The sequence below is a fragment of the Pogoniulus pusillus genome, chromosome 11 (genome assembly GCF_015220805.1).
Source record: "Pogoniulus pusillus isolate bPogPus1 chromosome 11, bPogPus1.pri, whole genome shotgun sequence".
Classification (NCBI taxonomy): domain Eukaryota; kingdom Metazoa; phylum Chordata; class Aves; order Piciformes; family Lybiidae; genus Pogoniulus; species Pogoniulus pusillus.
Window position 1 is genome coordinate 1302913 of NC_087274.1, and position 16240 is coordinate 1319152.

The window sequence follows — 16240 nt, forward strand, 5'->3', positions numbered from 1 at the left end:
AGGTCTGGGAATGAGAGGAGGAGGAATGGGTTTGAAGGGTCAGAGGGGAGATTGCAAGTGGCTGTGAGGAAAGGGTTCTCTGCAGTGAGGGAGGTGAGAGCCTGGCACAGGCTGCCCAGGGAGGTTGTGGAGCACAGAAGCACAGAATGGGATCTTTGATCACCTTGGGTGCTTCTGTGCTCCACAACCTCCCTGGAGGTGTTCAAGGCCAGGTTATGATAGTTTGTTTTTTACTTTGATGCTGCTTGCTGGGAGAGAGCCTGGAAGCTCCTCACAACCACCTCCCCCCCACACCCCCAGAGCAGAGCAGCATTTTAATGCTTTCATTTCAGTTACATTGCAGCATGGAACCTTTTGACTGTGTTGATCTCTAAACTGCAAACTTCTTGACTCTGGCCAACAGGTTGTGCATGAAGTACTTTCAGAGACCTCTGCTTCCTCAACTCTTTTAAGGTAATGAGTTGGCAGAGCTGTCAGTGTGGGAATGGGAAGGTTCTGATGTACAAACTCTGCCTCCAGGCACTGCCTCGTGGATCATTTTTTCCTGTTTCTTTTTCCTTTTGCCTTTTTTCCCCCCTTTGTGTTGTGTGCTTCTGGGTTTCATTTCACTGGAAGGGAGGGAATGGCATGAATTATAAATTGAGCTTTCAGGATACAGCTTCATTAAAGCCCTCAGAATTAAATTAAAGCAGTTAGTAATTACACAGCTCTGCTTATCTGGATGTTTCTATTGAGTAATTATAACGTGCCAAGGATTAGTTAGAATTGCAGTGAACCTCAGCAGCAGGTTAGGGCTGATTTCTTTGGTCCTGTTTAAACTGTCCCAAGGCATCCTGCATCCTCCTCAGTCCAGGGGGATGTGGATGCATTGGTCAGATGTGCACTCATCTGACTTCTGCTACAGTTCTAGTTTAAATCAAGTACCTGGGCACACTGCTAGAGTCACTGTGGCTCAGGTTGGAAGGGACCTCAGGGATGATGGAAGTTCTCCACAGAGAGGGTGATTGGCATTGGAATGGGCTGCCCAGGGAGATGGTGGAGTGGCTGTGGCTGGAGGTGTTGAAGCCAAGCCTGGCTGGGGCACTGAGTGCCATGGTCTGGTTGGTTGGGCAGGGCTGGGTGCTAGGCTGGGCTGGCTGAGCTTGGAGCTCTCTTCCAGCCTGGCTGATTCTATGATTCTGTGATCATCTCCAGCCTCCCTACCATGCCCAGGGACACCTCTCAGCTAGGCTCAGCTGCTCAAGGCCTCATCCAGCCTGCCCTTGAGCACCCCCAGGCAGGAGGCAGCCACAGCCTCCCTGGGCAGCCTGTGCCAGACTCTCACCACCCTCACACTCAACAACTTCTCCCTCAGCTCCACTCTCACCCTGCTCTGCCTCAGCTCCAAACCATTCCCCTTGGCCTGGCTCAGACCCCCTCAGCACGAGTCCCTCTGCAGCCTCCCTGCAGGCTCCCTTCAGGCCCTGGCAGCAGCTCTGAGGTGCCCCTGGAGCCTTCTCCTCTGCAGGCTGCACATCTGTACCTGCACTCTGATTTGTGAGACTATCCAAGGAGTGGTTACTTTAAACAAACTAAACCTCTATTTTGTAGCTCACTTTGGTCTCATTCTATGACCAAAACAGTTTCACCCTGAGGAGTTTGCCTCAGGAGCAGCTCTGTACAGAGGAGGCTGGAAGGAAGTCCAAGTCAAACAACTTCCCTGTCTCCAAACCCAGTGTCAGGAATTCAGTGGGTGGCAGGGAAGTGACTCACTTAAAAGCTATTATAGGAAGGGACACTGCAAGGGACTCAGTGCAGTGCTGCAGGTGAGAACTGGTCCCTTGCAGTGCTCCTTCCTCTAAGTGGGACCTGGATTGGCACCAAGCTTGCCAGAGTTAGAGCATGGTTGGACTTGGTGACCTAAAGAGCTTCTCCAGCTGACAGGATTCTGGGATCCCACCAAGTAATCACTTCTGGTTTTCCTTCCATAGTGATAGAAGAACAACACTGCCTGCTAAAGCCTTTCTGGCACGGCTGGGAAGGGTTGGACCTCCTCTGACAGCAGCTCTTGCAGCAGAAGCCAGAGACCTCGCCAAGTCTGTCCGGGCCCTGATGGAAGTGGAGTGTGAGTGACGCTGCCTGCAGTGCCCTCTGCCTGCAGGGCCTCTGCCTGCAGTGCCCTCTGCCTGCAGTACCCTCTGCCTGCAGGGCCTCTGCCTGCAGTGCCCTCTGCCTGCAGTGCCCTCTGCCTGCAGGGCCCTCTGCCTGCAGGGCCTCTGCCTTCAGCCCAGCTCAGCAGCACCTGGCTGCCTAATTCTGCCAGCAGGCACCGTGGGGGAGAGGTCCCCCCAGGATGTGTGGAGAGAATCCTGAGCAGAGCTTGGGTTTGGATTGGGCTGCTGAGGGCTCCAGGGTCCAGTGTCTTTCAGAGTGGTGAAGCTGCTGCTGAGGGCCAGCCCCGACCCTAAGCCTCACCTGAATTCACCCTTCCCATACTGACAACCTTCCCCTGCAGCTGGATTACTTTCATAGAACCAAGCAGGCTGGAAGAGAGCTCCAGGCTCACCCAGCCCTGCCCAACCAACCAGACCATGGCACTCAGTGCCCCAGCCAGCCTTGGCTTCAACACCTCCTGCCATGGCCACTCCACCACCTCCCTGGGCAGCCCATTCCAGTGCCAATCACTCTCTCTGACAACAACTTCCTCCTCACATCCAGCCTAGACCTGCCCTGGCACAGCTTCAGCCTCACCTCTCTCCCCTTCTTCTCCTGCTGGCTGCCTGGCAGCAGAGCCCAACCCCACCTGGCTACAGCTTCCCTGCAGGCAGCTGCAGGCAGCAATGAGCTCTGCCCTGAGCCTCCTCTGCTGCAGGCTGCACACCCCCAGCTCCCTCAGCCTCTCCCTCAGCTTTCATCTTTTTAGTCTGCAAACCACACAGCTCCACATCCCTCTCCCAAGAGGAGAAGGATGCATCAGAATGAGCAGCACTCTCCAGATTTTGATCAAATCAGAGCAGCATTGCTTAGGATTAAGTACAGAAACTGCAGCACAGGAGGTTCCAGCTCAGCACAAGGGGCAACTTCTTTCCTGTAAGGGTCCCAGAGCCCTGGCACAGGCTGCCCAGAGAGGCTCTGGAGTCTCCTTCCCTGGAGCCTTTCCAGGCCTGTCTGGATGTGTTCCTGTGTGCCCTGAGCTGGATTGTGTGGTCCTGCTCTGGCAGGGAGGTTGGACTGGATGAGCTCTTTGGGTCCCTTCCAACCCCTGACATCTGTGAGCTGTGAACTCAACACCACTGTAGCCATTAAACCATGCCCCCTGCTTTGCCTTACCTGCAGAGGGTCCAGGAGAATCCCTGCTGCAAGGCAACATCTCCACCCTCAGCTGCCAGCCCTTCCTGCCAAGGGCTAACAGCCCTGCTGTGAGACTGGCACACGTCTGGTACCTGCTGCGGCTCTGCACCCTGCAGTCCTCTCTTCCAACCCCTAACACCCTGTGAGCCTGTGAGTTTTCAGTGTGAGTTTTGAAGTCCCTGAGGAAACAAACCTGCCTGAGCTGTTCAGCTCCTGCCATCAGTTCATTGGCAAAGGAGGGAGACATTTGTGTTTAAACTCGGGTGTGAGCTGCAGGATAAATGCTTCCTAGCCCCAGAGGAGAGTGCAGCCTTGGTGTCACTGCAGTTCCCCACACTGTCCTTAGGAGGTGAAGTTGTTGCAGTGGACATTTTTCATTGTTGGAAAACCCAAAGCAGAAAAGGAGCACCAAGAGTGAGGGATGTGAAGGCTTCCAGATCGTGTCAGCCCAGCAGGATTTCCTGACTTGCAGTGCTCTGGCCTGGAACACCTCCAGGGAGGTTGTGGAGCACAGAAGCACCCAATGTGATCAAAGATCACATTGGGTGCTTCTGTGCTCCACAACCTCCCTGGGCAACCTGTGTCAGTGCCTCAGCACCCTCAACCTCTGCCAGTGTCTCACCACCCTGACTCTGAACAGCCTCAATCCATTCCCTCTCATCCTGTCACTCCAAGCCCTTGTCAGAAGTCCCTCCCTTGCTCTCCTGTAGCCTCTTGAGCTCCTAGAAGGCTTCTCTAAGTTCTCCCCAGAGTCTTCACACCCCTCCTTTACTTCAGCCATTTGATCCAGTTCACCTCAAGCTCTTACAGAGCTCCAATCCTGTTCCTCAAGGGCATCTCAAAGTGATGGGGTTTAAATCCCAGGTGATCCCTGAACAACCCTCACCTGGACCAAACCCTCCTCCTGCTGGATGCCAGCTGAGGGCTGGCCTTGCTTTCACCCTGCTGGATGCCAGCTGAGGGCTGGCCTTGCTTTCACCCTGCTGGATGCCAGCTGAGGGCTGGCCTTGCTTTCACCCTGCTGGGCTGACTTGTGGCTATTGTTGTAGACTCATAGAATGGCTTAGGTTGGAAGGGGCCTCAAGGATCATCTCCAAGATGTTGTTCTGCTGAATTTACATCAGCTAAAGGGAGATTTCGTTGCTGCAGGGAGAGAAAGCAGCTTTCTGTGGAGAGAACTTGCATGTCCTCAGGTCCTTCACACAAACCTACTCCCACTGCTGAGAATCATCCTCTAAGCCATCAGCAGAGGCTGTGAGAAGCTGCCTGCAGGTGGGAGTCTGAGAGACAGCTGTGGCTGGGGGGGGGGGGGGGGGGGCAGCTCCAGGCTAGCACAATGCTTTTGTGTTCTGATTGCTTTGGGTTAGAAGGGACCCTCCAAGCTCATCTTGCCCTGCCCCACTGCAGGGACACCTCCAATTAGAGCAGGCTGCCCAAGGGCTCATCAAACCTGGCCTTGAGCACCTTCAGGGAGGTTGTGGAGCACAGAAGCACCCAATGTGATCAAAGATCACATTGGGTGCTTCTGTGCTCCACAACCTCCCTGGGCAACCTATTCCAGGGTCTCACCACCCTCCCTGGAAAGAATTTCTCCCTAATTTCCAGTCTAAATCTGCCCTCCTTAAGCTCCAGTCCATGCAACATTGCTTCCATTTATGCAACACTTATTTCTCTCCTCACTCTTAGGAGGAGAAAGAGAAATAAGAAGACACAAGAATTGTTCAGAAGCATCTCCAGAGCTGCTGGTGGGAGTGGAAGGAGTTAACAGTGGCCAGGAGAGATGAGAATTGGTTATCCAGCAGCAAGAGTGGCAGAGTTCTGTCACGTTGAGGTGTTGCTGTCACACTACAGAGGGAATCAGGCAGGGACAGCTTTGAGTGCTCCCTGTGGCTGGGTCCAGCCCTGCGCTGGTGTCGGGTGGAGCAGGTCAGCTACGTGTTAGAAAGCTCTGGAGCCCACAGCAGGGATCCATTTTGTGAACCTGAGAGCTAAAAATAGGCCTGCAGAGAAGGATTTAAAGATTGAACGTCATCCTCTGAGTTCCTTCTGCCTGGGAGAGCATTACAGCCCAATCTGGCTCTGAGGAGCTTGGCTATCAGATTAGAGCTTTAAACCTCGCTGCTTTCTCTCTCTCTCTCAGGGAAAAAAGCACTACTGAAGGCAGGGGAACTGTTTAACAGCATTGGGCTTGCAGTGCTCTGGAGTCTGACTGAGAGATTCCCCAGGTCAGCTTTGCTCTTCTTGCAGAGGGGCTCTGAGCTGTGTAGCATTTCACCAACACCTGAGGCATGGCAGCACAGGCTGCAGGCTGCCCTAACTCCTGGAGCTGTGTCCCAGCATGGACCTCTGGCAAGGCATTCTTAGGGAGCTGGAGTCACAGAGCAAGGGACACAGACCCAAGCTGTGCCAGGGCAGGTCTAGGCTGGATGTGAGGAGGAAGTTGTTGTCAGAGAGAGTGATTGGCATTGGAATGGGCTGCCCAGGGAGGTGGTGGAGTCACCATCCCTGGAGGTGTTGAAGCCAAGCCTGTCTGGGGCACCTAGTGCCATGGTCTGGTTGGTTGGGCAGGGCTGGGTGCTAGGCTGGGCTGGCTGAGCTTGGAGGCCTCTTCCAAACTCCTGAGCCTGTGATCCTGATGACCTGGGAGAGTTAAAGAGGCTGCAGAGGCTGCTTGCAGCAGTTCAGCAACCCAGCAGCTGAACTGCTGTGGTTTGTGACAAGAGCATCTCGACCATCTCACATGGAGAGAGGTTTGTTCTCCTCGCTGAGCCTGACCCTGCTGGAGTCAGGAGTTGCTTCTCTTGGCTTTGCCAGGCCTGGTGGGGGACACCTGGCAATTGAAGAGTGACTCTCAGCAGCTGTGAGCAGCTCTGCTGCTAGCCCTGAGGGGAGTCTCTCTTCCAGTGTGTGAAAACCAGCATCAGGCACAGGTGCCACGGGGAAGAATTTCTTGTCCTTCACCATCCAAACCCAGTGGACTTTCAGGCAGCTCAGCAGGGAGCTCCTGCATCTTCCATCCAAACAAATGAATTCTTGGAGAGCTGGAGGTCACAGATTGGAATGGGCTGCCCAGGGAGGTGGTGGAGTGGCCATGGCAGGAGGTGTTGAAGCCAAGGCTGGCTGGGGCACTTAGTGCCATGGTCTGGTTGGTTGGGCAGGGCTGGGTGCTAGGTTGGGCTGGCTGAGCTTGGAGCCCTCTTCCAACCTGCTGGATTCTATGATTCTGTGACTGTGGAGGCTGAGGGAGAGCTGTGTGAAGCCAGCTTGGTGACCCTTCAAGTGAGGGCTCAGTGCAGCCAAAGCCAACTTGCTCTCCAGTGCTTACCTCTGCAGGTTCCTCCAGATGCAGATAAGGAAACAATAAACAGAATAATCAAGCCCATCCCTTGGAAAGTTCCTCCTACATCTTGTTGAAAGCCTGGAAGCTATTTTTAGGGACTGAGTCTGGAGAGGCCTTTCTGCTTTGTTGAGCACAAGCATCTCCTGAAGACATGCAATTGCTTTTCACCATCCAAAGGATAATGAAGGCTCCACGAAAGCAGTGCAGCGTTTAAAAGTAGTTGCTGGCTGCACTTAGTGGAGCATATGGTGCAAATCATGCTCAGCAGAGTGGAGCAAGCATTTCCCCCCAGCCTCTGCTAGAGAATTAGAAAAGAGATGCACTTGGTAATGGCCAAAATCTGATTAACCCCAGGACAGACTTAGCTCCCCATAGAAGAGCAGGCAGAAATGTGCACTGGCATCCTGCAGCTTGCAAGCATCTTGACTGCTGATTTCCTTGCTCTGCTGTTTCTCTGCCCCGGAGCCATGCTCTTGCTCTGGTTGCTGTAATCCCAGGCTGCAGCAGCCATTGAAGGGCTCAGCAGGAGCTCCAGCAGCACATCTCGAGCTGCTTCCTCCCATCTTGTTCCTTTAACCTGCTGCCAGCCCTGGCTCTGGCGTGTGGCCCTCGTGCTGAAGTGCACTCAAATGGTCTCCACATGAGTGCAGCCTCCAGAAAAGTCCTTCTCACCTTCCTGAGCCTGGTCTTGCACCTCGCTGCTCATTTGCTGAGGCAAGGGTTGGGTTGCTCAGGGCTTTACTCTGTGCTCCCTCTGCAAAGGTGGCAGTGGAGGCTGCTGGTGGGCAGCAGCCAGCAGTGCTGCTTCTCACAGGATCCCAAGAGCTGGAAGGGACCTCCAGAGAGCATCGAGTCCATCCCCCTGCCAGAGCAGGACCTTAACCTAGTGCAGAACCTTCTCATGCTTGGGTTGCTTTTCATAGGATCAGTCAGAGTGGGAAGGGAGCACAAGGAGCAGCCAGCTCCAACCCCCTGCCATGCCCAGGGACACCCTACCCTAGAGCAGGCTGACCACAGCCTCAGCCAGCCTGGCCTCAAACACCTCCAGCCATGGGGCCTCAACCACCTCCCTGGGCAACCCCTGCCAGCCTCTCACCATAGAACACAGACTCAGCCAGGCTGGCAGAGAGCTCCAAGCTCACCCAGCCCAGCCTAGCACCCAGCCCTGCCCAACCAACCAGACCATGGCACTCAGTGCCCCAGCCAGGCTTGGCTTCAACACCTCCTGCCATGGCCACTCCACCACCTCCCTGGGCAGCCCATTCCAATGCCAATCACTCTCTCTGACAACAACTTCCTCCTAACATCCAGCCTAGACCTGCCCTGGCACAGCTTGAGCCTCTGTCCCCTTGTTCTGCTGCTGGCTGACTGGCAGCAGAGCCCAACCCCACCTGGCTACAGCCTCCCTGCAGGCAGCTGCAGGCAGCAATGAGCTCTGTCCTGAGCCTCCTCTCATGATCAACAACTTTTGACTTGTAAGCCACAGGGAAAATTCTCAGGCACTAGAAGCTGCAATGTTGGCCTTGTTCAGTCTCATCCTCTTGGCCTCTGCCCACCCATGCAGCCTGGCCAGGTCCCTCTGCAGGGCTCTGCTACCCTCCAACAGCTCCACAGCTGCTCCTAGCTTGGTGTCATAGCTTTGGAGCTGAGGCAGAGCAGGGTTAGAGTAGAGCTGAGGAGGAGAAGTTCAGTGTGAGGCTGATGAGGAGAAGCTGTTCAGTGTGAGGATGATGAGACAGTACAGCCTGACAGGGGTGCACAGTCTGGGGTGCCAGAGCTGGTTCCACAGCACTGTTGACTGCTGCAAGGCTTTGAATTTTCTGCCAACCATGTAAGCTTCCCAGATTGCCTGTGTGGTGGTTCAGAGCCAGGAGCTGTGCTAATTCCAACAGGAAAATCCATCCAAGAATTGTCAAGAGTTTTGTTGCAACCTCACCTGCAGAGTTCTGGAGTTGAGACCTTCCCCTGGGGGAAGTCCTAGGGGCACTTGTGCAGCCCCCAGCACAAGCAGCACATGGAAGGGTTGGAGCCAGTGCAGAGGAGGCCACCAAGATGCTGAGAGGGCTGCAGCAGCTCTGCTCTGAGCACAGGCTGAGAGAGTTGGGGCTCTGCAGCCTGGAGAGGAGAAGGCTTCCAGGAGAGCTTGGGGTGGCCTTGCAGGCTGTGAAGGGGGCTGCAGGAGGGCTGGGGAGGGACTATTGACAAGGTCTGGGAATGAGAGGAGGAGGAGGAGGAATGGGTTTGAAGTGGCAGAGGGGAGATTCAGACTAGGTGTTAGGAAAGGGTTCTCTGCAGTGAGGGTGGTGAGAGCCTGGCACAGGTTGCCCAGGGAGGTTGTGGAGCACAGAGTCACAGGATGGGATCTTTGATCACATTGGGTGCTTCTGTGCTCCACAACCTCCCTGGAAGTACTGAAGTCCAGGTTGGCTGAGGCCCTGAGCAACCTGTTCTAGTGGGAGATGTCCCTGCCTATGGCAGGGGGTTGGAGCTGGCTGAGCTTTGAGCTCCCTTCCCATCTACCCCATTCTATGTTGTTCCCAAAGCTTCCCAGCAAGCTTTGAGTGCCTGAAGCCTGCTCTGAAGACAGCTCTTGAACGTGACCTAGATTTCAGAGCTCTGTTGTTGCTGCTACAAAAGCAATTTCTTCCCTCTCCATTCACTTCCCTTTAATGAGAGAATGTGAGTCAGGTTCAGAGCAGGCACTGTCTGTGCTGGCTTCCCCATCAAAACATTTTAATCATGAACAAACCAAGAAAGTGATATCATTGTAGCTCCAAATGCAGATGAGCTCCAGGGTGCATGCAGCCTCCTTGGGTTAATTTCCAGCACGAGGCTTCGTTAAAGAGCAGAACCTTTAGGAGTCCCTGGGCAGGTTCAGTCCATGCTGGGGCCCCATGGTGAGCAGATCAATTGACTTGGTGCCTCTGCCCCTGCAGGTTGGGCTTGCTCTTGCTAACTGGAGACTGGAGGCAGAACTCTCCAGCATCAGCAATTTTGCTGGGTGGGAAATGCTTCCTGAGCTGTCCCTCTGCTGGGTGTGTTCAGACACTGCTTAGAATCATAGACTCACAGACTGAGCCAGGCTGGCAGAGAGCTCCAAGCTCACCCAGCCCAGCCTAGCACCCAGCCCTGCCCAACCAACCACACCATGGCACTAAGTGCCCCAGCCAGCCTTGGCCTCAACACCTTCAGCCACAGCCACTCCACCACCTCCCTGGGCAGCCCATTCCAGTGCCAATCACTCTCTCTGCCAGGAACTTCCTAACAACATCCAGCCTAGACCTGCCCTGGCACAGCTTGAGGCTGTGTCCCCTTCTTCTGCTGCTGGCTGCCTGGCAGCAGAGCCCAACCCCACCTGGCTACAGCCTCCCTGCAGGCAGCACTGAGCTCTGCCCTGAGCCTCCTCTGCTGCAGGCTGCACCCCCCCCAGCTCCCTCAGCCTCTCCTCACAGGGCTGTGCTCCAGGCCCCCCCCCAGCCTTGCTGCCCTTCTCCAAACACCTTCCAGCACCTCAACATCTCTCTGCAGTGGAGGAGCCCAGAACTGGACACAGCACTCCATTATCTCCCTGGAGGTGTTCAAAGCCAGGCTGGATGAGCCCTTGAGTGACCTGGGCTTGTGGGTGGTGGGGAGACACTGGCACAGGTTGCCCAGATGGAAGGTGAGAGAGACACTGGCACAGGTGGCTCAGGGGGATTGTGGAGCACAGAAGCACCCAATGGGATCAAAGATCACATTCTGTGTTTCTGTGCTCCACAACTCCCCTGGAGGTGTTCAGTTCCAGGCTGGATGAGCCCTTGAGCAGCCTGTGCTGCTGGGAGGTGTCCTTGCCCATGGCATGGTGTTGGCACTGGGCTGAGCTTTGAGGTCCCTTCCAACCCGACCCATGCTGTGATTCTGTGACTCCCTCCTGCCTCAGGGTGTGCATTTGTCTGCACAGCAGCCAGGGAGCCATGTTTTGGGTGCCAGAGGCCAGCAGCCAGCCCAGGCAGGAGCTGGCCAGAGGAGCTGGATGCCCCTGTGCAGCCCCTGCTGAGCTGGCTGCCTGTGGCTGCACAGTGGTGAGCGTGGAGGGGGCGAGCTGGATGGGGCTGCTCAGGCCTGGCATGAGGTGCCAGTGCTCATCCTGTCCCTGGGGCTGCCTGTGCCTGGCTGTCACTTCCCTCAGCTGCCACACAGCTAGCCCTGCTTTTGTGAAGGTAACAGTGGGAGCTGAGCCCTAGGGCAGTTCCTGAGGCATTCGTGGTGCACTCAGAGGGATTCTGTCAACTGGAGGGAAACAGAGAGACAGCTGAAGCTGTGCCAGGGCAGGTCTAGGCTGGGTGTTAAGATGAAGTTGTCAGGGTGATTGGCATTGGAATGGGCTGCCCAGGGAGGTGGTGGAGTGGCCGTGGCAGGAGGTGTTGAAGCCAAGCCTGGCTGGGGCACTTAGTGCCATGGTCTGGTTGGTTGGGCAGGGCTGGGTGCTAGGCTGGGCTGGGGGAGCTTGGAGCTCTCTGCCAGCCTGTCAATTCTATGAGGAGAGAGGAAGCTTTTTAACAGGCAGTTCTAAGGAGAGTTTGCAGGAGGAAGAGAGGACTGCAGGGTGCAGAGCCACAGCAGGTACCAGACGTGTGCCAGTCTCACAGCAGGGCTGTTAGCCCTTGGCAGGAAGGGCTGGCAGCTGAGGGTGGAGATGTTGCCTTGCAGCAGGGACTCTCTTGGACCCTCTGCAGGTAAGGCAAAGCAGGGGGCATGGTTTAATGGCCACAGTGGTGTTGAGTTCACAGCTCACAGATGTGAGGGGTTGGAAGGGACTCAAAGAGCTCATCCAGTCCAACCCCCCTGCCAGAGCAGGACCACACAATCCAGCTCAGGGCACACAGGAACACATCCAGACAGACCTGGAAAGGCTCCAGGGAAGGAGACTCCAGAGCCTCTCTGGGCACCCTGTGCCAGGGCTCTGAGACCCTTACAGGGAAGAAGTTCTCCCTTGTGCTGAGTTGGTGCTTGGACTCAATGATCCTGAAGGTCTTTTCCAACCAGAACAATTCCCTGGAAACATAATGTGCCAGCCCAGGCATCTGGTGGAGTTTTTCTGCCTCCTGACAAACAAGGACCTGCCTCTGTGCTGCTTTCTAGGAACCTCTCACTTGATTCTCACAATGTGCTGGCTCTGGAGTCACATCCTCCTGTAACTAATTCCCTCCTCCCATGCAGCTGGAGCTGCAGGAGTCTCTTGTGGCAATGCCTCTTGACAGCTCTTGCTTCAGGAGCAAAGTTTGCCCTTGGTGTGCTGGGTGGGAGGGGAGCTCAGCAGAGAGCAGCTCTGCTGTGAGCACAGCCTGAAAGAGTTGGGGCTGTGCAGGCTGGAGCAGAGGAGGCTCCCAGGGCACCTTCTTGTGGCCTTCCAGCATCTGAAGGGGGCTACAAAAAAGCTGGGGAGGGACTTTTTAGGCTGTCAGGGAGTGTCAGGACTGGGGGGAATGGAGCAAAGGTGGAGGTGGGGAGAGTGAGGCTGGAGGTGAGGAGGAAGTTGTTGAGCAGGAGAGTGGTGAGAGGCTGGCAGGGGTTGCCCAGGGAGGTGGTTGAGGCCCCATGGCTGGAGGTGTTTGAGGCCAGGCTGGCTGAGGCTGTGTGCAGCCTGCTCTAGGGTAGGGTGTCCCTGGGCATGGCAGGGGGTTGGGACTGGCTGCTTCTTGTGCTCCCTTCCAGCCCTGACTGGTTCTGTGATGCTGTGAGAGCAGCTCTGCCCCTGTCAGCTGGAGGGGCTTGGTGCCAGCCCCCCTCTGCAGCTGAATGTCATTGGTGGTGCAGAAAGCTGCTGCTTAGCAAGCAAGGCCTCTGCTGGAGCTCTGCTGCTTTTGACACCTCAGACAGTTTGTGCCCAGTTCTAATTCTGGAGAGTGATTTTAATCCCTCCCCAATGAGTGCCTGCTAATTAAACTCCTATTCAACGCCGGCGTGCGTCAGCCAGCAGCGTGAGCTGACAGTGATGGACGGGGGTGGATAGCACAATAGGTGGTGACAAGAGAAGCTGATCCACTCAGGAGGAGATGGATGGGTGGATTCCGGAGCAGAGGCATCAAGGGAGCAAGAGAGCAGGGCAGCTGAGGAGCAGAAAGCACTGGTTCTGAGCTGGGCCCCCCAGGCAGGCTTGCAGGCTGGTGCCGGTCGCCTGGTGCCGGTGGGGAACGCCCTGTGTGCAGAGGGCTGGCACTCTGGAGTAGCAGTCTGTCATCCCAGACCCTCCTGCCTCAGCTGGAAGTGGATTGCACCAGCTCAGACCTAGAATGCTCTCAAGAGAGTGCTGGCTTCTAGGAATGGAAGTGCTGCTTCTTTCTTCCAGCCCACAGGCTTTTGAGTGGAGTTCCCAACTTCGCTGGGAGGGACCTTAGGGATCCTCCAATCCAACCTCTCTGCCAGGAGCCAGCTCTCTCCAGTGGCACTGCAGAACAGCTTTCCTCTCTGACCTTCAGCACTTCCAGGTCTCTAGGTATAAGCAAAATGCACTTGGGCTTAGGCAGATGTGGCTCCAAGAATGACTTAGTAAGTTGAGGTGTATTTAGTCAGCAGTGGAAAGAGCAATGAGTGCCTCCCAGCCACTCACACAGAGCATCTGCCAGAGTCAGGGCTGGAGAGGGCAGGAGAAAAGGCTGCACTTAACTCAGGGAAGGAAAGTGGAAAGGGAGAAGGGGAAAAAGGCTGGATGAGACTGAAAAGAGGTGCAGTGGGAACATGCTTGGTCTCTTCCCCTGGGATCAGGTGGTAGAAGGGAGAGGAAATGGCCTCAGGCTGCCCAGGAGAGGTTTACTTTGGAGATCAGGTAAAGAATTGCTTGCTGCAGGAGTGGTCAGGGACTGGAGCAGGCTGCCCAGGAGCTGGTGGAGTTCTCATCTCGGGAAGGGCCCCAGAAAGGTGTGGCCATGGCCCTTGGGGCCGTGGTTTGGTGGCCATGGTGCTGCTGGGTTGGACTGGCTGGGCTTAGAGGTATCTTCCAGCCAGGCCAATTCTCTGGTTCTGCTTAGCCTTGTTAAGACTCTGGCACTGCACAGCTGCTGAAAAGGAGCATTTCTCAGAGCAGCCTTTCAGGAGGCTGATTTCTTCTGCCTGCCTGGAGACACAGAGCAGCAACCTCCCTGCTGGGCAGCTACAGCACTGCCAGGCCTGACTCACTGCACTGCACACACTGCACTGCACACACTGCACTGCACGCACTGCACTGCACGCACTGCAGGCTGTCTGCTGAAGCACAGAATGGTAGGGGCTGGAAGGGACCTCCAGAGGTCAGCCAGTCCAACGCCATGCCAGAGCAAGGCCATCGAGGGCAGGTCACACAGGAGCACATGGAGAAGAGCCTGCAGCAGAGGAGGCTCAGGGCAGAGCTCATTGCTGTTTACAGCTGCCTGCAGGGAGGCTGTAGCCAGCTGGGGTTGGGCTCTGCTGCCAGGCAGCCAGCAACACAGCCTGAAGCTGTGCCAGGGCAGGTCTAGGCTGGATGTGAGGAGGAAGTTGTTGGCAGAGAGAGTGATTGGCATTGGAATGGGCTGCCCAGGGAGGTGGTGGAGTGGCCGTGGCAGGAGGTGTTGGAGCCAAGCCTGGCTGGGGCACTGAGTGCCATGGTCTGGTTGGTTGGGCAGGACTGGGTGCTAGGCTGGGCTGGGCTGGGTGGGTTTGAAGCTCTCTCCCTGCCTGGCTGAGTCCATGATTCTATGACTTGGGTTTAGAAGGTCTCCAGAGAAGGAGACTCCACAGCCTCTCTGTGCAGCCTGACCCAGGGCTCTGCCACCCTCACACCTCTGCCCCTGCCCACGGCAGGGAGTTAGGAGAGGATGATCTGGGAGGTCCCTTCCTCCCCAGCCCATTCTGCCGTGCTGTGATCCCTGCTGTATGAAGCGTCAGGACAGATCTGCCTGCCCTGGGGCTTCCATTTCCTCTCTGCTCTCTGTGCTGTTGATTTACAGCAGTGGTTATCACAGCAGGCATTTGCAGCTGGGAGGCAGCAGGCACCAGGACTCTGCCTCACTGCTCCAGCAGCACCTCCAGCAGCACTGGTACCTGCCCAGCAGCTGCTGCTTCACTTGGGGGGGGTTGCACAGCCTGCCAGAGATCTCCTTTGCGTTGACAGCAGTGACATGCAGGCAGCACAAACCAGCAGTGGGTGACTGTGAGGTTTGGCCAACAGGCACTGCCCCAGCAGACTCCTTCCTTCCTCTGCTGGGTGCTTGGAGCTGCAGCCGTTTGGTTTGCACCTGCAGTGCCTTTGGCAGGTTTACCTTTCCTCTCCCTTGCCCAGGCTAAATCCCCAGGGGTGTTTGGCCAGGCAGGAGCTGTGCCTCTGCTGCTGAAAGGAGATGATTCCACACTGTGGTAAATGTGTCATTTTAGGGTGCTGGATGCAGACAGCTGCAGCCGAGATCTCTTATTTATGAAGCTTCATCGAGGACTGTGGCAGTTCACAGAAGAAGTGATGAATAGGGAGAGATGCTAAGACTGCTGGAGTTTATATAGGCTAAATCCTGCCCTTTCAGACCTGATTTCTGACTGAGCTCCTTTACTCCAGGTGGGAGCTCAGCAGCCTCTCAAAGCAAGTCCCAGGACAGGCAACAAATCTGACCCTGGAGGGTGTGAAAAAAGCAAAGCACTTGGGAAGAAGATAACTTATGAATGATTCATGGTGAGAGGGAGCTTGAAGGAAGTGGAGAAGTGTCTAGGGAAATGCATTGCAAAACATGAGAGCCTCCTGGCTGCCGTGAGGGATGCCAAGAGACAGAAGTACAAACCCAGCACTGAAGGAAAGGAGTAAAGGGAGCAGCAGAGCAAAACTGGTGGAGAGGGAGTGAAGATGTGGAAAACAGAGGCATGAAAGCCCTACAGAGGAGGGTGGGGCTCTGAAGCAGATAAAGAGAGGAGAGGATGTTCAATCCAATGCACACAAAGGCAAAAAGCAGAGGGAGCTGGGGGGGATCTCCAGAGGCTCGCAGGGAGGTGACAAATGGCATCAGTGGGTTTGAAAAGCTAAAGTCTTGCTTGGGCAAGAGAAGAAAAGAGAGCATCAGTTCTGAGTGCTGCCTGTGTGCCCCCCTGCAGCCAGAGGGGCAGAAGGGCACCCATGGCAGTGCAGCTCCTGGGGAGCAGAGTGGAGCTCTGCACTCACCAGGCAGGGGATCCCTGAGAGCACAGAGCAGCTCTGAGCAAAGCCATTGCCCCTGGGCTGGGACACGCAGGCTGCAGGCAGGCCAGGGCAGCTGGGACCTCTTGGAGGGGCAACCTCTGCCATTTATGAGTCATTAGAAAATAGCCACCTGGAATAAAGGTCTCCTCTTTTCTGGGGGAGGAAGGAAGAGCTCCTGGGGACACCTGGCATGTTTGTGACCTCAGACATAGAATGGCTTAGGTTGGAAGGGAGCTCAAAGCTCAGCCAGTTCCAACCCCCTGCCATAGGCAGGGACACCTCCCACTAGAACAGGTCACTCAAGGCCTCATCCAGCCTGGCCTTGAACACCTCCAGGGAGGTTGTGGAGCACAGAAGCAGCCAAGGTGATCAAAGATCCCATTCTGTGACTCTGTGCTCCACAACCTCCCTGGGCA

General features: G+C 55.7%; 1 protein-coding gene across 3 annotated transcripts in view; it reads left to right on the forward strand.

Annotated features, from left to right (window-relative positions):
* The window catches only part of STXBP4 (syntaxin binding protein 4), a 76050-nt gene that overhangs the window by 41405 nt on the left and 18405 nt on the right, over window positions 1–16240 (forward strand). For 2 of the 3 annotated variants that reach the window (XM_064150500.1, XM_064150502.1), the window contains exons 16-17: window positions 404–453; window positions 1971–2104. In XM_064150500.1, coding sequence (XP_064006570.1) covers window positions 404–453; window positions 1971–2104 — 184 coding nt within the window. Of the gene's footprint in view, window positions 1–403; window positions 454–1970; window positions 2105–5016; window positions 5247–16240 lie in introns of those variants that run through there. The other variant, XM_064150503.1, reaches the window with a different exon arrangement.